Source organism: Miniopterus schreibersii (genome assembly GCF_964146895.1).
Source record: "Miniopterus schreibersii genome assembly, chromosome: 7".
Taxonomy (NCBI): Eukaryota; Metazoa; Chordata; class Mammalia; order Chiroptera; family Miniopteridae; genus Miniopterus; species Miniopterus schreibersii.
The window spans coordinates 17,556,132-17,580,665 of NC_138108.1; the positions used below are offsets into that span (position 1 = coordinate 17,556,132).

General features: G+C 37.6%; 1 protein-coding gene across 5 annotated transcripts in view; it reads right to left on the reverse strand.

Annotated features, from left to right (window-relative positions):
• UNC80 (unc-80 homolog, NALCN channel complex subunit) overlaps window positions 1-24,534 on the reverse strand; it is a 163,405-nt gene that overhangs the window by 98,859 nt on the left and 40,012 nt on the right. For 3 of the 5 annotated variants that reach the window (XM_081143317.1, XM_081143316.1, XM_081143313.1), the window contains exons 15-22: window positions 24,357-24,504; window positions 22,111-22,259; window positions 19,809-19,975; window positions 18,966-19,064; window positions 16,233-16,447; window positions 14,983-15,089; window positions 13,547-13,643; window positions 11,405-11,577 (exon numbers count right to left, since the gene is read on the reverse strand). In XM_081143317.1, the coding sequence (XP_080999443.1) occupies window positions 11,405-11,577; window positions 13,547-13,643; window positions 14,983-15,089; window positions 16,233-16,447; window positions 18,966-19,064; window positions 19,809-19,975; window positions 22,111-22,259; window positions 24,357-24,504 (1,155 nt within the window). The remainder of the gene's footprint in view (window positions 1-11,404; window positions 11,578-13,546; window positions 13,644-14,982; window positions 15,090-16,232; window positions 16,448-18,965; window positions 19,065-19,808; window positions 19,976-22,110; window positions 22,260-24,356; window positions 24,505-24,534) is intronic. The other 2 variants (XM_081143315.1, XM_081143314.1) reach the window with 1 other exon arrangement.

Below are 24,534 nucleotides of genomic sequence, written 5' to 3' on the forward strand. Positions count from 1 at the left end.
AGTAACAGATTGAATTCTGCTTAAGCATGGCTTTAATTGAAAATGTTCGATGAAAAGGAAATTATTTAATTGATAAATTAAAAACAGCATTTCAGAAACTTAAACATGTGGTTCCATCTTGTCATGATGAGATGTGTTTGAAAAAACAAAAGAACAACTTTCAGTTGGTACCCAGGTAGGGTCAGATCTCTACTGAACTCTTCACAAGCTAAAAAAATGTTTTTTACTAAGAGAAGGAGTGTTAAGTTTCCCATAGAAGGTCAACAGGTCACAAAAAATACATGCACCAACAATTAATGTGTATTTTGACTTGTGCCAGTTTTAAAAAAATGCATCACAATATTAGCCATCACCTCAGTTACCTAATAACCACAGGTTGCTTAGTAACCACAGATTTTCAAATTGAAACATTTTTCTTCATTTCAAGCAATAGTGTTATGCATTGATCCATAATGTTAAAATAGGGGCTAATATATAGAGTATCAATGACATGTTAATTAATTTTTATGAATTGTAATTCTTAATTATCATAGTCTTCTGTGATCTAGAAAAAAAATTTTCTTTTTAATATTTTCCAAAATGTGGTATAATTTTTCCATTATCATATAGCTGAGAAGGGGTGGGCATAGGCTTCAACCCCAAGTCTCTCTGATATACATGTCTGTGCTGGGTTCCTCTTTGGTATCTAATTGTCGTAATTTATACTCATACGAATCTTGGTCAAAGATGATTTCTAGAATGCATGTAAAAAGTCATTGTTTAAAAATGGGACATTAATGTCAATGTTATTTTCTAAAACACAAATATATGATCACATCATTTTCCCATTAAAATCTATTATCAACTCCATCCACCCACCTCAATCATAAAATAAAAAAGATACTTAATCTTGCTGTTTGGTTCATCTCCCCTTCTATCCCCCTCTCAAGTACTCTATAGTCCAGTTATGTCAAACTGGTAAAAGTCTCCCATATATGACATCTCTTACCTTTCTATTTGTTGTTCCCATGGCTTTCAGAGCCTTTCAACCCCTTTTCCATCTGGCAGATTCCCACTTTTAAGATTCAGTTTAGTTACCTCCTCTAAAAAGTCTTCCTTAATCCCTTCCCTTGTTAGGCTACTTCATACTTTGGTTGGCTACTTTATACTTTTGAGTTCCACAGTATCTCAAATATACTGGATGATTCAAGTAAGTTAGCCCTTTAAGTATTTTCTCATTGACTACAACTTAAAAGAAGCCATCAAGAAGAATGCTAATAAGAAATACATTTATAAACAAAACTAATTTTACAAAGCATATGATGAATTGCCAGGACACACAAAGTAAACCTATGTGAAGAGGCAGAATACAAGATGAACACTGATGGTGAGAACCCATCATCAAGTGTTGTTGCCAAGACTTGGTAGTGGATCACAGGGATAAAGACTTGAGACTGCAAAGGGTCAAATGACTTTCTGCATCAAACCTTATCAATATTGTGGTGCCATAACATATAGACTAAACTCTACTTGTATTAAATATTTATTTTATTAAACAGCTCAGATATGCTAATTGGTCTCTGGAAAAGGCTGGAACATCTGTCCCTAAAAGTGAATGGCAGTCTGCAGGAGAAGTTGAGTGTGGCAATTTATTCTTATTCTGACACATTTTGACATGTTCCCAATACGAAGCGATGGGGTTTATTGTTTAGTGACAGGAAGACAGAAACAACACTGCTGGGAAGAGCATTATGTTATGAACCCTGGCTCCATCAGGATCAGCAAGGGCGAAACTTAGCCTAACTCAAATGTGTTGGGCAGACGATCCTTTTATTGCCCTTAACTGTTAGATGGCCTGAGAGGATTAACAATAAATCAATAAATAGCCCAAACTGTGCTACATGAGGCTTCATATATATCTTGGCTTCCGTTGTTTAGAGAAAATGGTTTTATTTGCTTAGGAAAGTGAAGGTGTTTTGAATGGAAAGCAATTTCAATTCTCTGCTCTCAAAAACTTATAATAAAACAGATATTTTCAGTTACTGGCCTTAGGAAATCCTAATCTATGTCTGTAAATGGAATTACGATCAATATGAAAATAATTCCCATTAACTCTACAGCACAACATTAAGGGGAGGGTTGGTTCTTATCTGATGAATTTGATCCATGGAAACTGCAAAACCCAGGAACATTTGGAAATGTCACTGTCTGCCTTAGGGGATGATGACAGAGAGGAATTCAAATATTGACTTTTTACTGCAGTCCTCATGAGCCTGATGGATGAAAACAGGCCTGGGGAGCCTACTGTCAAGAAGGCAGTAAACCATACCAATCTCTGAGGTACTGTAGTGTGCATATTACTATACAGGCTACTGAGGGAGGTGTTGAGGTACAAAGCCAAGAACTTCAATGCGCATCCTAGCAGAAGATACTTAGACACGAGTGCTGAATTCACAAGGTGTGTAAAAAGCATTCAGGGCAGTCTAGAGTGGGTGTGGCTGTGAGGGGTATTTTCTCGTATCTTTCAGAGTGTAGTTCAGAAAATATTGATTTCAGAAGCTGGGTTATGGAACACCATGGACAAAGGATCCTTCCTGGACGTAAAGGGGAGTCAAAGTTCCTCTCTTAGGATGGAGCTTACCTCTTACGGCTCAGTGCAATCTGAAGCAGCAGCAAGAAATGGAGGCATGACAGAATGGATAGAGATGGATTCACACCACAGAGAAAGACAGCACATGGAGAAAGGGAATCGGAAGAAGGCTGCATGGCTGAAAAGAACCACAGAGCATCGGAGGTGCAGTTAAAAGTGAACATCTAACCAGCATTTGACACCGCTGGCCTACCACAGAGAATCTGCTGATGGCCCTGGGAGAAAACTAGGCATATTTCCATTTCTTCTTTCTTATTAGCATGTCTGCCAAATCACCTTGTAGTGTCCCACTGTGCCACAGAATGGCTTCTATTCCATTTCGCCCCTACATCATAGGTCCCAAGCAAGCAGGAATCAATTTTAACTGGGAAGGCAAAACATTAGGCAGACTATATGGGATTTCTAAGACTGGAGGTCAAAAATCGTCAAATACTAACAACTTCATATGATTCAGTCTTACATAGGGTGTTTCCTGCAACAGCTACCACAAAATGCCATGTCTTCATGCAGCTTGGATTCCTCTAACATTCCACAGTGAGAAAACTTGGAGCATCTGGCTACTTTCCCTTGACTTTCATTGTCACTTTTTCCTGCGTTTTATAAGATCATTATGTATATTGACTGTTTCCTCTATGAGAGTGAAGCAGAGAATTGGAATACTAATTCAAACAGCTGCACTTTATTTCGCCTGGGGACCTAGAAAATATTGGTACCCAGATACGATGGTTAATTGAAGATTATAACTGCTTACATTCCTTTCCCTGAAGGACTTTATCTAAGCATATTATGTGAGAAGAAACCCTGACCGATCCTGAAAACTCCTATAACAACACTGAACAGGAATAAACTTTTCAAAAATGCGTATTTTATGTTGGCTCCTGGAGAATTGCATAATTTTTTTTTATTCCCTTACCAAAATATATAAAGCTCTTGCTGGTGCAGGTTACCTATTTATTGAAAACTGGTGGGAATAAGCAGTTACTGTGGGCTGTACTGTACATTGGAGCCTAGTTTGCTGGAGGGCATTTGCTTGTGGCCAGTACTCATTACTTAGCCTGCACCCAGTTCTCTGTCTGGTTGCGATCATCAGGTAACTGACAGGCTGCCCTGCCCCTGCCACTTCTACAGTAGCTGGGGACAACTGAGATCATTAAGTTGTCAGGCTACCAGCAGACATTATTGTTTAGTACACATTCTGGATGGCTAGTCATTTTAACACTTACTCAGATCAGGCAAATATTTTGGATAAGTGTTGAAAAAACCAAATGAGGACTTCTATTTCTGACAATATGATGGATTAGGTGTGAAGACAAACTTCTTCTGATTTAGGCACTTAAAATACTAGATAAAATACCCAAACCATTCATTTTGGTTTTGCTTTAGAGTCTAACATGAGATAATAGACCAGTGAAGAGTTGAAATTAGAAGAAAATAGAATTCTGGGGTGGAGGTGGGGGGAGGGGCTTGAGCTAGTAAAGGAATATTTACCTCAGGGGTTTCTGCTGACTATAGAGAGACCAGGGCGTGAGTTTTCAATAGGCCACAAGTTAGATGCCTGTGCCCAAGTGGAATAGGTCAGGTAATACAGTCCTACCTAAAGCCAAGATCCCAGATGGGGCTACCATCACTGGATGAATGAGAAAAAGATCTGTTCCACGAAAGTGGACTTAGTTGACTACCTTTGGACCAGCATAAGAGACAGAGAGAGAGAGAGAGAGAGAGAGAGAGAGAGAGAGAGAGAGAGGAGGGAGTCTTTAAAATTCCTAATCAAAATCCTATATTCTCATATAAGTTTGGACTAGAATGGGCATTACTTCCATGCTCCTTGCCCTCAAAAATATAGTTTAAAAACTATCTTGGGGATGTTTCCAGGTGCTTGAGGAAAGAAACAAAAATCCTCTCTGGAGGAATACTTTACACCAGAACTTCTCAAATCTTCAAACCTGAGAATGCATAAGGGTCACTTTGGAATATGGGTGAAATAGATTCTTTGGTCCCAGCCCCAGAGATCCTGATTCTGTAGGTCTTTGCAAGGCCTAAAGATTTGCATTTCTAACTTGCTCCCAGATGATGCTGGTATTGCTGGTCCACTGAATAACACTGCTTTCTACACAGATCTTAAAGAATTCTCACAAAGTTCCAAGGAGTTAAGCTTACATTAAAAATACACTTTAAAAAATCCAGCATGAGTGAGAGTCAGATGGAACAGCAAAGTGTAGAATCAAATCCACAAACACTGCAGTTATTGGAATTACAATGGATCAAATACGGATAAAGATTAATGGGGGTATTGAAAGTATAGTGAGGAATTACATTATCAAAGTTGACCAGACAATTTAAAACAAGAATCAAATAGAACTTTTATAAATAAAAGAGGTAGTACTTAAAATTTAAAGCTCAATGGATAGATTAAAACACTGGCTAGATGAGGTTTTTTTCCAACTTGAGCACTATTGACCATTTGGGAGCAGCACACTACATTTTATGGGATGTTTATCAGCATCTTTGGTATCTACTCACTAGCTGCCAGTAGCAATACTCAGTTTATGACAAATAAAAATTCCATCAGGCATTGTTGGGCAAAATTATCCCTGGTTAAAAACCATGGGGTTACACAGAGTTGAAAAATGAGAAAAGACAGAAGAGATATGTCAGAAAATTACCCAGGATACAGCATAGAAAGAGAAAAAGAAATGAAAAATATGAGAGGTTGTCAAAACAGAGAACTGAAAAAAGTTTATCATACATCTTTTTAATTTATGGAAGTAAAGATTAAAGAAAATGTGAAAGACACAATCTTTAAAAAGATAATTAAATTTTCTGAATAGATGTAGTATGCCAATTACATTATTGGGGGGCTTAGTGAACCTCAAATAAGAAAAATAAGCTAGAAAGATTTTAGTGAAATGGCAAGATATCAATAATAAAGAGAAGTGATTACAAGGAACTGCAGTGGGGGAGGGAGGAATAGATTACCTACAAGGGAATGTCAGTTAAGCCAGGTCCAGCTGTTGAGACAGAGTATATAACTCAGGATACACGGGGAATGGAACAGAATCGTACCCATGCATGTGTGGAAACCTGGCACATGATTATTTTTCCACATAAAAAAAGAAAGAAAACAAGTTCCTATGTTATATCATTGACACAGTACATTCTAGTTAAAGATGTAAATGTGAAGTGTATATTTGAAAACTTTTAGAGGAAAATATAAGAATGCATTTATTACCTGGAAATTTCTTTAAAAAGACATAAAGATGCTATCCACAGAAGAAAATTTTGATTAAGTAAATTACATTAAGTTAAAATTTTCTTTCCATTAAAATACAGCATAAAGAATGAAAAAATAAGTCACAAACTGGGAGATGATGCAATGTAAGAACAGAAAATGGATTATTATCCACATATCTATATTCTTTCTTAAAATTATGAATAAGGTAAATAATCCTCCAACAAGAAATAAACATGGGATCTTTCACCATGAAAAAAAAATTTCAAACTTTGGGCTGAAATGTAAAGTATTATTACTTTAATGCATCAGAGAGGTAAAAATAAAAATGTTGGACAATACAGATGTCATCAAGAACACAGAGCAAGAGCTTTTTATCACACTGCTGATGCCTGTGTTTAATTGTTGCAACTATAAAATATGCTTTGGCATCATGATAGTAAAACTATGACTGAATTTTACTCTTAGGTGTATTTAGAAAATTATTATGAATCAAGGCCCATATTACAAGGCAGTAATTTTCATGGAGGTATTGTTCAAACCACCCAACATTCTGAAAACATAAAAAATGTACATCTAACATAAATGGGTATATACACTGTGGTATATTCAAACAAACAAATACCATTCATGAGTGAAAATTAATATATTAATGCTAAATGCCTCCAGGAAGAACCCCAACTCAATGCTGAACAAAAAGAGGACAGCATGCTTTAAATGAACTTCAAAACAGAGCAAAACAAAACAATATATTCTCTAGGGAAAGATTCATGTGGTAAAATAAAGAAAGCACAGGAATGATTATAACAAAGTTTACGAGAGCAGTATCCCCCGGGAGGTAGGGGTATGTGATGAGGGAAGAGACTACAGGAACTTTAAAGAAACTGGAAATGTCCTATTCTTTAAGGTATGTGGTATATATGTGACATTTAAAATTTTTCTTTAAACTCTACATATTTATGATATATTTCTTTTCATGCTACATTGTTAGAATATTTTTAAATATTCGATAGTATAGGAGTACCATTAGTTACTTGAATAATTGAATGTTTCAGATTTGGTTATTACTGAATTATTCCAACTTTGCTTATGATTCCAAAAAGAACACAATATTATTTGGCTTTGATAGTTCCTCTTATGAGTATCTTCCTATGTCCTTGAAAGGAGCTCATCTGCATTATCAACAGTTAGTCCTGTGATGCAGTGAAACTGATAGTGTGGCCATACCTATGGTAACAAAGGTCTCATTGTCTCCGGAGAGCTCCAGTTTACGTCTGTTTAACTGGTACAGTTACTGATAGCGCTCCCTTTCTCTCTCAAAAGTGTCCCAGTTTGGATAAAAATTATATAATCATTCCTCTTAAAGCCGTCTACTTAGTAAGTTATAAAATTTAACATGGATTAGGTTTTCTCCATCCCACAGACCAGGAAGGATTCTGTGATCTTACTGACTTTTTTTCCCATTGACTTTCTTATATTCATTAAATTGTTCCTAAAGCAAACTACATTATTAGTATTATTTATGCTAGTAAGTTACTAATGAATTAGAAATTACTATGCCTGTACATTTTATATATTCAACTGGATAAAAAAAGGGTAAAACATTCACCTAAAATAGACAGAAAACAGACAGAAGTACCTTTTGTTTGAACTGTTTAATTTTTCTTTTTTGTGTTTGTAGATTATATAAACCTAGAGATAACAAGTTCTTTCTAAAACACATCTTTTAAAAATGCTTCATACTGCATCTATTAAATTTATACTAAACAGTATGAGGCAGAGCTGCGCTGAATTTAAAATTAAACCAATTACCCCAAAGTTTAATAGTCACAGCAATAATGACAAGAGGATCATTTAAAGAAAAAACCTTCAGATTGGCAAGAAGTCAAAGATTGACATTTCTAGTCGTTTTTTTCATTTAATAATACTTTTGATTCTGAAGAGAATTGCAAACTTGAAAAATAACAGTTAAATTCTATGATTAAGGCAACTAAACAATGAAAACTTCTGAAATAAATACTATGTCATAATGCAAAAACTATATTTAAGCTACACTTAAAAAATAAATGCTACATCCAACAAAAGCAAACAACAAAAGAGATGGCGAAAAGTGTTGAACTAAAACATGATAATGAACTGAACACATTCATCTTTTTCCACCCTCTCCCAAATCCTATCCCATGAAATGGCAGAATCTATAACTATGTTTATCTCTGTATCTATATCTGTATCTATATCTGCATCTGTATCTACATCTGCATTGTACCTGCCTGTCATCTCTCTCTTGTCAGTGTATCCATCTATGTCATTTAGATCTATATCTATCCTATATATTTCTATATTCACATTTTGATCTAGTAGGTAGCATTATAGATATTTCTAATTTATACATATATATGTATATGACTAAAACCACGAATGCATTGAAAATCATATTTTAAAAGTGAAGCATTTCTGAAAGACAGGAAGTCGATGAGATCAGATGTTAAGTGAAGCCAAATAAGGAGGAAATAATAGTTAAAAATACATTTAGCAGAGACATTTGTGAAAGAGTAATCCTGAGGAACTTCTAACCCAGACCAATAGGTATGAACAACTGTACCAATGACAGTAAACACAGAATACGACTTTAATTGAGCACATCGCACATGCAGTTATATTTCCCTTCCTCTTAGTCCACTTGTCAGAATTCACAAGTGACTTCAATTCTTTCACTTTTTTATACTCAAGAAAAGAAATTTATGTGTATCTTTGTTTGGGGACCGTTTCCTGGCTTGATTCTTTCCTTTTACATAAAGAAATAAGATAATTAATGTGAAAGTGCTCTATAAACTATCAAGTGTAATGAAAATGTTACTATTTTCATCTTTTACTACCACCAGCACCTGCCACCAGCACCATCATCTGCCACCATCACCATCATCAAGAGCACCACCACCACAGCTACCATCACCACCATCATCACCTATCCCATTTATTCAACCAACAAGGTCTACCTGGCTTCTCTCTGTGTTAGATAATGGAAACCACTGGACTCCTTTAAACTTTGACTGATTCTGACCCCTGGAACTCTGACTTTTGACCTCTGCATACTCCCTGGGCTTGACCTGGAATCAAAGACTCAGGTATGCAAGGAACTTATACTAATAAACTCACTTCTTGAGCCCCTTATACATTGGCCCCCCCACTGAGTCCAGTCTGGTAACAAAGAGCTCATTACTTTCCAATGCAGTTACTTCATCATTTGCCATCTACAAATGATCAGAAAATGCTTCTTTACTTTGAGGCTTAAAAGACATTGCTTATTAGCATCAAGCTCCCCTTATTTTATTTCTTACCTTGAGATTTATAATACTGAGGTCAATCAGGGCGAAAGTGGGTTCACAGGAAAGTAAAAAAGGAGAGTCTAGTGGTCTTGTTTTATTTGGGGGAAATAAAATAAATTTTAAGTTTTCTATGGGATTCAGACAAACAACAGTAAGAGTCAAGCTACAGCCAGGAACAGAGTGTACCTGCACCTGGAAACTCCTGTCTCGCATCTCCTTGGAAACTCTAAGCATTATAGCAATTGGAAATCAGACAGATATAAGACCATTTGATGAGAGGGAATGAAATCTCAGCATCCAAGAGACTTGATTATCAAAGTACCCATCAACATTCTTCTTAAAATAATCTCCATTCAGAAACCAAGTATCAGTTGGTTCTCTTGGGTTTTGTTCCCAAATCCTCAAGTGTGTTGCTCTCTTTGTGACAAGCCTCACATTTCTCCTATGCCTACATAGTATATACAAATCCTAAAAGCTTTCCACGTGGGAAGCAATTATTTCTTTGGTTTCTGTATCATCAATAAATGTTAATAAAAATCATTCCAATTATTTAACTGAAGAGTCTCATTTTGCCAGTGATTATGCATTAATCAAGATTGAGTTCTTAACATTTTTGGTTTCATGGATGGTTTGCGGGGGGAATCCAGGAACCTTCTAATATTATATGCTAAATTTTGTCTATAACTGAACTTCTTTTGGGAGACTTTCCATAGCTTTCATCCAATTCTAAAAAAATCTATGTCCCCAAATGTTTAAAATTACTACTTTAGAGGGTGAATATGTGGTGTGAATTTTTAAAGTTGAAAATCTATATTTTCTTATCATAAATTCTTCATTTGTAGCCACATAATAAGAAAACTCTTTTGAAGATTCATATGTTTTTGGACCATTAAAGACCATTCACAACCTTTTTTTTAATTATGGAAATTGTATTCATTTAAGTATATTTTTAATGTATTATGAGAGACTCATTCTGACTTATTTAAATAATTTTTTTATAGAGAAAACATATGCTATTGCTAGAGTCCTGAATGGAATCAGAAAACTGGCTAATAGTTTTTAGAACTGACTGGTTTATGTGACCTTGAGCAAAGTCATCTCAGCTCTTCATGTTTTTGTTCTCTCATGTGAATGAAAATATCTGCTTGATAAAATCCATTGAATCATACACACTGATGTGAAGATTTCAGCTCAGGACCCCTGAAAGTATGGGGGCTTAGATCTTTCCAGTGAGTGAAGGACAATCTGTTCTCTCTGTCATCAGATACTTATTTCACTGGTAGTTGTCCAAATGCTATTTATTACCCCATTATTTTCCAATTTGTATGGCCAGCCGTTTCTATATCTTTCCCTCAATTTTTCAACAGTATGTTAAAATGATATGATTAGTTATTATTTTCCTTAATCTTAACAGGTAATTGCTTAAGAAATTTGATGCTGTACTCCAAAGTAGCTGTGACTTTAGGATTGAGACAAACATAGACAGCCAGTACCTTTGGAACAAACACAAGCTTAAAGCACCTGTAAAGGGTCAATGCACAATTGCTATTGTGTATTTAACAACTGTTTGACTAGCTCTCGTCATCTTTCCTTTCTCAATCACATTTAAACTATCAGGCAAAAAGATTTTATTATTTTTGCATGTTTAAAAGTAAGTTCCTGTAGTGATCTCACATAATTTTTAAATGAGAGAGTCAACATGTTGGAGTAGGAACTATGGGGTCTGTGAAGACAGACAGACCTAGGTTCCAAATCTGCCTCTATTATTTGCTGGTTTTGTTTCCCTGGCCTGTTAGTTGGTCTTTCTGAGCTTTGGTTTTTTTTCCTTTGGAAAGAGAGTAGATACACAATAAATGTTAATCATTAGTTTAACCATCTTCGAACACTGTCCATTAGGACATCTGGGAAACAGATCACTAAACAAATACAATCTTCATAAGAAAAGACACAAAACAGGTGAAGCAAAGTTTTAACCCAGGCAGTCTGATTCCAAAGCCCTCACACACTTTTAATCATGATGTTATACATTCTACTTCCCCAAACATATTAAGATTTCTCCCCTTTCTTTCTTCTTTCACCTCACCACCTTTCTCCCTGCTTTTGCTACTAATGCTGAGAAAACAAAACCAAACCCCACAGTTGGGGTCAGGAGCAGGGATTCACGCTTTCCTCCGTTAGCAGAACTCATTGGAATGTGACCAAATCTTTCCAACAACTTACAAGATCTAGGGCAGCCGCCAGGATGGATGCATCAGGAATGGTCCCCGGCTCACAGCAGTTCAACAGAAATTGAAAGCGCTTCATGCCTTGTCGGATGGCTCCAAGATTCACCACGTTTTTGCTTTTTCCACCATCTTGGTTGGAAGACATGTGGTCGTCAAAACTGTGGCAACCTGTGGTGGAGGAGTGAGAGTGTAAAGAATCACAGATTTAAAAGGAGCTTAAAAATGGTAACAATGTGTTTTCTGTAGTGTTGGCCTGAAAACATTCTCCCTAACTCCGCCTCCCTCCTCTTTATTATAATGCTGATTTGGACATACCCGGACTTTTGGGAGTTTGGTGACACATGGCATATGTAAATGAGGGGTTTTACATAAGTATTCAAATATAGGGCCTGATCATTTTGCTACCAGGTCTCCCCTTTATTACTTGTGAGAACTCTTGGCATATTTAAAATAATTCTTCCTGTAATCAACAACTAACTTCTATTTTTTATGGAAGATACAATCACTGTGCAATTTCAGACCTGTTACATAAACTGATATCAAGGACAATGTTTTGATATGTCAGTTAAAATGCAAAGAATCGCTGACTATTACAGCCATAAAGGACGTTAGAGGTTAGTCATTTAATTTCAGGATTTCCATACCAGTCTGTGCATCAGAATTATCTAGAATGTTCCTGAATTTCATCTAGACCTTCTGAATCTCTGGAAGCAGAGGGTAAGAATGTGTGCTCTGTAAAGCTCCCAGATGACATGGCCAGCCTGATCCCACACTGTGACAAGAGGTGTGGGAACCACTGATCTTTCCTCTCTTATTTTTCCATAGTTAAGTTGCCTACAAATAAGCATCAGTCTGGAGCTCATTACAATTTAAAATATCATGCCCCATCGCTAGAGATTTTGATTCCATAGGTCGGGGGGAAATGTATATTTTTAATAAATCACTGATTTTGATGCAGAAAGTCTGAGGATTACACATTAAGAAAAAAATGGTACAAGGTATTGTTTTTTGTCATTTTTATCCCAAGTTCTTTTTGGAAAACCTAAATATCTCATGACTTTTCTGCAGCTTCTAGTATATATATTTTTAATTTTTCTTATATAAGATTATTATGTTGAATATCATTTTTAAAACCAGGCCCAAGCTCCTTCTCATGATTCTGAAATGTATTTCTGACACCTAAAAATACACTCCCACTGATTTAGAGCTTGATTTAATTAGTATTCATGCCATTCATTTATAATGTTACCAACTCCTGGTCCTCACTGAGAAGTCACAGATCTGATTTCCAGAAATGGACTTCTCACCCCTTCCGTCAAGAATAGCCTGATTCCTCCCACCTATGGCCCCCATCCCACCTACGCAACACAAAGGCAGATGTATGTACGGTACCTGGGATTTTTTTCTTTTTTCTTTTTAAATTTATTTTTACTGTTGAAAGCATTACAGATGTCCCCCTTTCGGTTTTTAAAACACATTAAAAAACATAAAAGATAGATGAAGCAAATATGGCAAATTTTTAATTATTATTGCAAGTGGGTGATGGATATTGAGGATCTGTTGGACCATTCTCTTATGTTTGGTCTATGTTTGAAAATTTTCATAAGTACAAAAAAATGACTCAAAAAAAAATTAAAATATAATTATCAAAATTTCCCATATTTCATTCCTTATGAGTAGGTCCCCTTTTCAGATGCGAATTCTCCATATTCAAAATTCCATATTCGACACCTTCAGTGTTGTTGTTGTTGTTGTTTTCGGTTAGTGCAGCATATTTTGTATCAATTGCAAAAGGAAGTAGCACAAGAAAAATCTGATAGTAGGAGAAATTCAAAAGACAGAATCTCAAATGGCACAAAGAAGAGGGAAGGGGGTTGGTAATAGAGGGTAAAGGGGGCCAAATATAGGGTGATGGAAGAAGACTTGACTTAGGGTGGTAGGCACACAATGCAATACACAGATCATATATCATAGAAATGTACATTTGAAATGTACATGATCTTGTTAACCAATGTCACCTCAATAAATTTAATAAAAAATAAATCAATGGAAATAGAAAATGGACCATTTTATCTAATCAAATTTTTGTTCTGTGTGATGAAAGTTGAATGTAATTCTTAGGCTACATAGCACTTACCAAGACGCTTGAAGAAATTCTCCTCTTCATCTCTTCCATTTTCCATTCCACTCCCAGGGCCACCTTCAGAGAGCTTCACAGCACTGGTAAATTTGACCTGAGAAAAAAGGAAAGTAGTCAGATAACTAAGTTCAATTCTTTGTGTTTATACTAACTCTTGCCTTGAAAAATAAGATGCTGAGAATATGAAGGTTGCTTCAGTTCTTCTGACTTCCACATCTGGTTAGTCATAGTTTATTCCCATGTGCCAGAAAAGACACCACTTATAACTATAATTTGAAAGAAGATCCTGGTCATAGATTGAAAATGAAATAATCAGACGCTATCAAAATAACTTAGTAAAAAAAAAAATTGAAGTATTTCTAGAGTTTAATTTTAATTAAGTCCAAACTCAAAACCAGGAACAGAAAGTCATCTTTATCTTTTACAAACAATACCTCAACTGAGATTCAGACCAAAGAGAAAGCAGAATAGAGATTTCAAATCTCTGTCAGTATAAATTTCTTCATAAAGTGCACTGTAATTAGAGTGCAATAACATGGGTTCTTCTAAGAATTAAAATGTGTTCTCAATCTTGCCCTTAAGCCAACAGTTAATCAAACTTTTCAGCAAAACAAGGAGGCTATAGGCCTCACAGATTCTCAAATACTTGACCAATTTTTTAGCATAAAGAATGTGAAAAGTGAATTATAAATATATCTTCTAAATGTCTTAGAATGTTGCTATATTCTTTATATAATTTCAAAATATTACTTTTAAAAAAGATAGAAGAAAACTGGTTTTAGTAAGATCCAAAGAAGAACAAATGTAAGCAAATAATTTGTACTTAAAGAAATATAAATGATCATATACTGAAAATTACAGTAGCCAGGCCATGAATAATCCATAGGAAAAACTCTTAGAGGAAATAGATTTCACTGAGAATCATTACCTTCTCGAAATTGTGCACTACTACATCGCTCAAGAGTATTACGAAGAAGCACTTAATGGGAAAAGTCATCCTAAGTTTCTTTATCTTTTTCAATAAAGAGAATGGTTCAGCTGGTGCAAATAGTGGCAGGAGGATGAGTGGTGTGTGGTGTGTGTGTGTGTGTGTGTGTGTAAATTCTTGTAAAGGAGCTTGAGATGTCAGGAATTTTACATGTGTGTTAAAAGTTAAAAATAGCTAAGAAGTAGCACACACATATACACCTATATCTGCATTATAATTTTATCTAAAATTTTTTGTCACACTTTTCCATTTTTCCTTTATGATAGTCTACTAGTAAGACATCTTAGTTTTCATTGCTCATCTAACTCAGTTTCCTAAATTTTTTCAACTTGAAGAGAGTTTCTTCAACTCTCTTTGGCCCCTCCAGGCGTTCAGCATTTCTCAGCCCTGACAATTTTAAATCAGTGACTCCAACATCCTCTCACAGAAGTCATACTCTATGTACCTTGGAACTTTGCCTGATGAAAGACAGGCGGTCCACAGAACTGATGTCCAGGAGGTCTTCCACGCCATCTGCCAGGCCCGAGAGGGAGGATCGCTTCAACCAGTTTCCTATTAATAATTAAAAAAAAAAAAAATCTGACCATTATAGCATTTTCTCACCAATGGGTTAAACAGAAATGCCAGCATGTACCCAACAAGCAATGAAAGTTACATGGCTTGATGTAAACAGAAGCGAAAAGAAATTGTTTTCAATGCACATGCTTTAAATGTTCAGTGTTGGACTATGAACTTACATGACCAAGTAAGACCAGGACAAAAAGAACCTAAACCTCTTAGATAAATAAAAACCACAATATATTCCATTCTCCTTGACAACTTTCATATCTCCCAGTAAGTCCTGTTGATTTTCCATCCAAGTACCTCTCAAATCTGACCACGTCTTTCTGTCTACCTGGTCACCACCCAGTCCAAGCTACCATTCCTTATACCTGGAACATGATCTCTTTTATCCACTCAGGCTCCCTCCAATCTGTTTTCCATGCTGTGATCATTTAGAAAAAGCCTACCTGCTCATGTTACTCCTCTTCAACATCCCACCCAGGCTATGTAGAGTTGTAGGATATATTGTCCAACTGACCTGCATGCTCTGGCCCCTGACACTCTACCAGAGTCATACAGCCCCTCTCCTCTTTGTCTCAGCTCTTCCATTTCCCTTCCTCCTAATATTTTTGCCCACTTTACTGCTACCACCTGGAGTGCTCGCCTTCCTCCTTCCCTTAAATATCCTGCAGATCTTAACGTAACCTCCTTCAAGAAACCTTCTCTGATTCCTGCCAGCCCCAGCCCCCCTCATTTAGGTCAGGTCTTGTAGCATGCGTTTATGCACGGTGTATACCTCCTTTATAAAATCCATAGTTTGCAACTACACTTAGTTGTATGATTATCTGCTTTAGTGACTGTCATCCCTACTAGATTGCAAGTTCTGCAAAATTGGGCATTGTGTAATTTTGCTCACCATTTAATCCCTGATACCTAACATAATATTTGCATGCTGTAGAAGCACATAGTAGGAGTTTGAGAAATATCTGTTTAAAAAAAGAATGAATAAATGAATGAATGAATGTGGCAGCCTCGGCCTTTGACTTGAAGGCTTTCCCTTTCTCCATCCTACCATGCATTGCTGTTTTGATTATGAGTTTATTTGAGGGCATGGAAGGGAATAAGAGAATCCATAAATAAATACAGACATACTTTTACCTATGGGGAGCTTAAGCTTCTTCCGCAGGGAAATTCTACGGGATCGCGAGCGGGCGCGCCGGTCAGAGGTGTTCCCTGAATGGGCAGTGGTGCATTCTGAGGTGTCCTGCTCAGACTGGCTGCTGGTGTCACTTGCTGCACTCTGGGATTTGAACATCTTGCGCCAGAAATCTTTCCGCCCCAGGTTGCCCCCTTGCATTTGTTCATCGCTGAAAGCAAGCAGAGGTGAGAATGAAACATCTGATACACTTTGTGAAATTCTCTTAAATTTCTTTCAACCCCCTGCCAATGGCACGTAGGCAACTCATGCAGAATTTATCTTTGAAGGGCTGGGATTTGGAAAGAGTGGGAGTGGAAGGAGAAAGACCAAGGTTGACTATCTGGGCTCTTCTTGAAAACAGTCATGTCTCAGCTGTCAACTTGAAGTAATTTTTTTCAACCTTAATAAAAAGACTAAATATTATTGCAGGTATTAGTCTGCAGGTGTGAGTCATAATAGCAGAAGCACTTACAGTGTCAGTAAATATTTAACTGCTTTTGGAAGTTTCCTGAGGCATGTGCAGTACTGTGTCTTACTCTCCACCCCCGCTTCACTATAGTATGATTCTTGACAGTAAAAACTCACAAAAAATACTTGAATAAATGAATAAATGAAATGTAATCACCACACCCAGGGAACACACCATCCCACAATTGTTCACTAAATTATTTTCCCAGTGCCTAATTACTTAGCTTTCTCAAGTCAAAGAAACTTAAGTAAGGTTTAAAAGTAAAAATATTAGTCCAACTTAGAAAACAAATGGGAACATCTACAAAGAGATTTTTGACTCCTCAGTTGTTTTTTTTATAAAATGATCACAGCGCATGAAGCATTTCTCACCTTTGGGGAATGTACTCTTTCTTTGGGGAAGAGTATGAGCCTACATGGCCTGAGTGGGAAAACATTCAAGGAGGCTATCGTTTATCAGCTTTCTCAATAAAATGCTACACCAGCTTTGTCCAATGAGTGCGTATCAATAATGAGTTTCAGAGAAAGGAGCATATGAAACTGTTTTTAATATTACTCAGTTAATGTGACTTTTATTTAAAGAGGGAGAGAAGAGAAAGGTAAGAAGGGGAGGGAAGGGGAAGAGAGAAAAAGAGAAGAGAAAGGTGCCTACCTTTCTCCAACGCTAAACAGAAGCATTAGGCATGCCCATCCCCTGGGCCCACTCAGGTCAGGGAAAAGTTCCACATTTGACATTCTATGATGTCCCTTCCAGTGGAAATTTTTATGTAGAGTCTATTAAGACATGTATCTTTATTTAGAGGAAAGGACAGACAGGTGCTAAATGCTGAGAAATCAGGTGGGGTTTACAGAATACTGAAGGGTAATATTTTGCAACCTAGAAAACTAAATTACCTATGAAGATAAATGATTTTATTTTTTAAATCCAATCTGCTATTAGGTCATTCTTACCAGATTAGGTCAATAGTTGCTTAGTGTTATTTGGGGGGAAAGTCCTGCTTTTTAGGACAGATTCTGTGGGTAAGGACTTTTAACTAGTCTTGTGGTTATTCAGCTATAAAACTTTGCCATTCATGTTAATTTTATTTTTCTTTTAAAGCTTATGTTTGGGTTTTTACCATGTCCTTGAAGAATTCCTTAAAGGAAACCCTAAAACTCAATTTTGAGAAAGTTATTGAAAACAAAGGTTTAATGGTAATTTGTCAGTTCCATCTTTTCATTGGCTGATTGTCATTCAATCATTTATTCATTCATTCAAATATATATGAAGTGCTTACCCTGGGCCAAACCCCATCAAGGCATTGGGGCTATAATGATACGCAAAAACTCACATGGTCCCTAGACCTATAGAGTTGATTTACCTTCTTACATTTCTCTACTCACTTAGAGACAATCTCTAAGATTTTTCAAGGGCTATAAGAACTGTGAGGGGTTTTTGTTCCTTGAAGGTTTTGCTTGCTTGCTGTGGAATATTACCAAGGCCCGATTTGATGACTAATACCTTTGACTATGGAGAGAGGATACCATAAAAGCTACAGGCAATACTTGCAGAATTTCTGAAAGGATCATCATTTAATACTAAATCAGGGTTCTGGGAAGTAAAATGATGTCCCTAAAATGACCTACATATTTTAAATATTGATCCTGCCACTTGTGTAAGTAGTCCTCAAAAGAAGAATTAATGTGCCCTGGCCAGTGTGGCTCAGCTGGTGGGGGTGTCATCCTGTACACAGAAAGGTAGAGGGTTGGATTCCTGGTCAGGGCACATGCCTGACTTGCAGGTTTGTTCCCAGTCCCAGTTGTGGGAGGCAGCCAATCTTTCTCTCTCACATCCCCTCTCTCTAAAAATCAATGAAAATGTCCTCAGGTGGGGATTAAAACCAAAAAAAGAATTAATGCAAATGCGCCTAGGCTGTTTACTTGGTGTCTACAGTAATCCTCACATTTTTCGGGGACACTAATTTCAAGATGCTTTTTTGATTTTGCCATTATGAAAAGTAGAGATAAGCTGCTATCAGAAGCTTCCTGTAGGCACGGGGTTGGTCATTTGTGATTTGAACTTGTGGAGATTTGTGGCTTTGGGAATGAAAAGTAAAGGGTGGAAGCAAGGCAAAGTTCAAAACAACAAAAAACAAATGGCAGCAGTTGGAAAACAGAATTTCTTCCCATGGGAAGTGCTCAGCCCACACTACATTGGACACAAAACCAATGCTACTTACTGCTCCGGAGTCTGCGAGGGTCGACCAGATATGAAGCTGCGACATTCCTCAGGTGCAGAGGACACTTGGCCTTTATCCACAACGCTTCCTGCCTCTGACCTATGCAAATGGTCATTCCAGCAATCACAACAGAGCAGGACACCGCTTCTCGATATTTCACACACTTCATAGCACTCTGCCCTGGACCAGCTATATGGCTTGCAAACCCCATGCCAACAGTCTGTGCTGGGGTGGAACAGACATCCTCTCATTGGCGCATGACCTAGCTACCTTATAGCCTAAGAAAACCACCACTATTGCTAATAGAGTCACTAACTGCAAGCAGGATTTTAAATTTAGTACTTTCCTTTAATCTTCGTAAGTGGCATTCCTTATAAAATAGGCACACAAAAAATTATGTTTACTAGAAATAAAAACAACAGGCCACTGCTCAGCCATTTGTCTTTTGTCATGTTAAAAAATATTACTTAACTGCACAGGATGATAGGGTAGCAGTAATTGCTTTTCCTTTCTGAACAAAAATCTATACTATCTATAGAAGAAATGAAAACACAGATTAAATTTTACCATATAGCTAAGAGCTATGAAGTGCAGTTCAAGTGTATTAATGCTTGGGATCAACTGAGCTCTGGTTCACACAGAGACAGGACTTGTTTGGTGGTAAACTCATTCCTTTTCTAAGCTGCAGCTGGACCACCAGCAGCCATACCACTTGTGCAAGATAGTTCTACGATCCCTGCATTGGAGCTTCACGCTGTCAGGAACCACATGGACAGGGCAACAGAAGATTGTATTCTACAGACACAGGCGGGCACTAATATTCAGAGAGCTCAAGCTTCCAACCTTTTACTGCCCACAGGCTTAGATTCTGGTTCATTCTCCTCCACCTTTTTCCCTGGTGCCAGCTTCTCTGCACTGTCAAGTAAAGCGCTGAGGGCCACTCTCCTGAAGACATTCCCATGAGCCTCTTTGATAAACTGGACCAGCTGACGGATGTCACAATACAGCCCCTATTTGGAAGCAAGAAGGGAAGTGTGGGGAAAGAAAGATAGTTGTGTGATTGTATAGTTTTCATAGCAAAAGGGGATGAAGGTAATTCTTTGAGTTTAGATGAGCACTGGAATAATAAAGGGAAGACAATCTCCTATGATGAAATCAATAGTATAATGCCTCTCCTTTGTTCCTGTGGCTACATTACCAAGAACCTTGTCTGTCATTCTAGCTCATGTTCAGAAAGTTGGCTGTATCATTAGAAAAACATTAATTTACACTTTTAACCACTGGATTCCCAAGCTTTAATTTTGCTCTTAATTGTGACTTCTGAAGAGATGCTTGCCAAGAAATGCAATCAGAATTTTGTTTATAGCAGAGATTTCAGTCCCTGGTCAGCTTCTCCAAATTTTCTCCATCATTGTGATAAAATTGCTGAATCCTGTGTACTTTCTGATGGAATCTCACATTCAAGGATGATGCACTTTGCTGAACAGATTCAACAAATACCATGTATTTGTAGCCCATTTGAACATGAACTTGACTATGAACTTAAGATGACGCAGGGTTATTAAAGCCAATATATTGGTGATTCAATATTTAAAAAGATATGCAGGCCTTTTGGGGAGGGGAGATGAAGCTTTGCACTCAGCATCCCCCCTCTCCTTCCTTCTTTAAGAAGGCAGTTACTGTATTTTTTGTCTTAGGAGAAGTTCATGGCAAAGCAGAACACAGAAGCCTAAAAACCACTCACCTTGATAGCTTTGGGTTTCAAAACCTAAGATCAATGGGACAGTTACGCTCATGATCTTTAGAAAAGCTGAAGAGCCACTAAGTAAAAACATGGAGTGTCCTTTTAATCCTGTGGGCAGCAAAGCCCTGTGCCTTCACTCTGCTCTTTGGTAACCGCTCCAAGAAGGGGTAAGGCCCCAAAGAGCAAGGGTTCCAAACTCTCCAGAGTGCCCAGACCTGAACATGCAGAGAAAGTTCTATGTGAAACAGTCGGTGTGAACTGATGATTGAAACCCATGAAGCCTCCTAGGCACTAGGTCCTACCTACAACTTGCACCACCGTATAAGATGGGGAAACCCAAGGATGACAGATTCAACTTCCCCCCATTCTGGTGGAAGAGTGGGTCAAAGTCAAACTGAAGATGATTTAAAGAAAATGAAGAAATGCAGTATTTCTGCATTTCTGTATGTGAATTTTGTGTGCTATGATGTATAAGAGCTCTCATGTATTGTAATCAACTTGTCGAGTTTCTTCTTCCTTTGATCAGATTGAATGCGTGGGTGGTGTCCACGTTATTCTCAAGCTTCAAGGACCTTGCTGGCGTGGCTCCAACAACCAGCAAAATTAAACTCCCTTTGGTTTGGGGCTTTATTCTGTTTATCTCAAGATAAGTGAATAGTTTCAATTACTTAGAATAGCTTAAAATAATTTCCTCGATTTCTCAGATAGTATCCGTATGTGTAAATGGGCTGCTTTCTACGTAGGAGTCATAATATCTCACAGATTGGTAAGATAGAGAAACATCCTTTACTCCCTAGAAGGACCTGAATTCTTCTCTTCCCATCACACTTGTCAGCCTGAACGTACATTTCAGTATCCCAAGCCACAATCTCCTTGGTAGCAATTGAGCATTAACCTTTAATAGCCTGGCTTACTCTACTTGTGGCTTCGGTGGTTTAATTAACACAGTCATTTATGCAGAGTAGCTAAAATATTACAGCCTTCCATAAAAACAAAACAAAACAAAACAAACAAAAAAACCCACAACAATTCCCACAGCATATCTGCATTAATTTTTAAAGTAAGTATGGTTTTGAAAGTTGCTTGGTATAACACTCTTTACTATTTCATGAGCTAACATGCTATGCTCCAGCACTTCTTTCTGAGGGGCTCAAAGTACTTTGCAACTATTAAACCAACCACCACAGAACCTGACCTCTGAGACCAAAGAGGAAGAGAAGTCCATTTACAGGAGCAATAAGGAGGAGAAACGTGTTGCTGAGGTTCTACCGTCAGTTACCGGTAACATTGGAAAAATAGATATTTTAGCCTTCAACCGCTCTTTCTCATGGTCATGATGGGAGAACTTTCCCCCAAGGAGAGATGGAGAACTCCTGTGGGGAGAAAAGGTGAGCTTCTCACCAGATTCTCAGGGCTGTGCAGTTCATGGGTGGTTGAAGCGCAGCGTGTGATGAGGGATTTAAACATGGCACTGACGATAATGCCTTCCACATTTTGGGCTGTGGATTTGTTGTCCACCGTGGTGAAGTTATTTCCGAAACCAGCCTTGTCTGGAATGCAAAGGCACCAATTAAAGGCAGTTTCCATCAAGCCACACAGTTTAAAAAAGTAAAGAAGTACTTGGCCCCTAGGAATTAATGAAGGGCTACACAGACTATCCAGACAGAGGGTTAAAGATGCCCCTGGTTTAGTAACCTTTCCATGAACTTGGAGATAAACAACCCATAGTCCCCTTCAGAGTCTTTATTATGACATACTCCATCATTTTGTGGAGTGCTTTCAATGATAAATCTTAGCAAGGAAAAGACTCTCAACTGTTGACCCTAAGAAAGACTTTTAGATCTAGAGTAGTTTTTAAATCAGTGATCACTTAAAAAAAAAAAAGAGATCTACTAAAGAGTCCCTCATTGGAGAAAGAATTTATTAGATTCAGTCTTTTTGGTGGTGAGGAATACTGACTCCCAGTGGAAATCATTAGGTTTGTCAGAAGTAGAGTGAGGTGAGGCCAGCCAGGCGAGTTGGGCAGGGGGAGGGAAGGAGGGCCCTGGAAGGAATTCATGCAGGCACTGGAAACAAAGGGGATACTGAGTCCTGCCAAGAGCTGCAAAGGAATTCCAGCAGCTTCTTGTTCCCAGGGATGCTTTGGGCATACAGAGAAGAAAAATGTACAACCTCCCTCACAGGTACCCCTTTCTAACTCATTTACATGTGAAATGCCAGTGAATGAGGCCATCACCCTCTGTGGCCTTTTATGCCAATTTTTCATGTATTCATGGACTTTTGTAGGGGATACATCAGGTATTTCAGGGTTTGCCTGAAGATTCCTCCTGGCTTGGGAACCACCTGCAGACTGTGGGCTGTAGGAGCAGGGTGTGTGTATCTCCAAGACTGGTCAGATAGAGACCTGTGTGTCCGACTGGCTCATTCACGGTGAGCTATTTCCATTTCTCAAGAATCCCAGGAGGAATTCACCACCTTGAAGTAATACAGTTTATTATCAACCTCTTACTTTCTGTGTCGATTGGCAAGGCATGACCTCTAGATTTTACATTAGAATCAAATGATTCAGTCTATGTTTATAGTTTATATCTCCAATAGCATAAGAAAGACAAAAAATAGTTTGTAATCAAAATTTCTCTTGCAGTCTCAACCACAATTCTCACTTACTTCTTTTTTTTCTTTTAGTTTGTAATGTGCTTGGCTTAAAACAGCTTTGATAACATACATTATTCCAAGGGTTCTTCAGAGGAACAATATTTTCTTTTAATGTGATAACCAAATAGTATAGCCTGGTATACAAACCAAACACTGCTTCTAAATCCATCAACTATCTTCATTATAAATTGATCAACTACTACTATGAATATCTTATAAAATAATAAAACCTTGTACTAAGAAGTTATTTCCTCCCAGGCTCTAATTTAAAAGTATATTTTACTCAACCTGGCTTCACACATCACTTTCATTTCATTACTGTATTTGCATTCAGGTGGTATTAAAGGTGTTTGGTTTATTATGGATGCACTTGGTGTTCACTGGTCTCCCCTACAACACAGGCCTCTATACTGGAGTTGTCCTAAGCCACGAAGTTAAAATACAAATAAAATATTGGGGGCTTGTCTATAGATCTATTTTGCCTGTTGTTTTTTGAACTCAGTATATGTGTATGTGTATGTATGTATTAAAATTATGTTACTACTATATTTATATATTTTTCTTGTCTGTTTTATTTTGTGAAAAAAATCTCCAGGCACTGTGGCTAATACATAACAGGGATTCATTTCACATGACTATCTGTGAATGTATTTCCTTGTTCCTTGATCTCTGCCTCAGCTGTCACACAACAGAAGGTCATATGGGAGAGAGGAATGGTAGTGCAAGGGTTGAGGGGCTAATGGTGAGGGTGCCACAGTTTTACCAAATTCCCATTTGCTGAGGTAAGCTGTCCTCAGAAAGGCTCCAAAATGTGTCACCAAAGATGATGTACAGGCTTCTCTTGTATATACTATTATACACACACACACACACACACACACCCCTCTTTGTCTACATTCTATCCCCTCAAATCTCATGTGCCTCTGAAATGCCACCTGCTTCACCTCACAGTGACTTCTCCTAGAACTTGAACTTGGTTCAGCACTACTTACTGTCAGTGACTGGCTCCATACAAAATCCTAGCAAAGCATGCAAGAAGTCCACTACATTATTGAGGGAGTCCTTGTTCACATAGTCCCTCATGGTTTGTCGGAACTGCATCTTATCTAGCTTGTACAGCTTAGTGAGGCAGTTCTGGGCCTGCAATGAAGGAAGAAAAGTGAAAAAGTC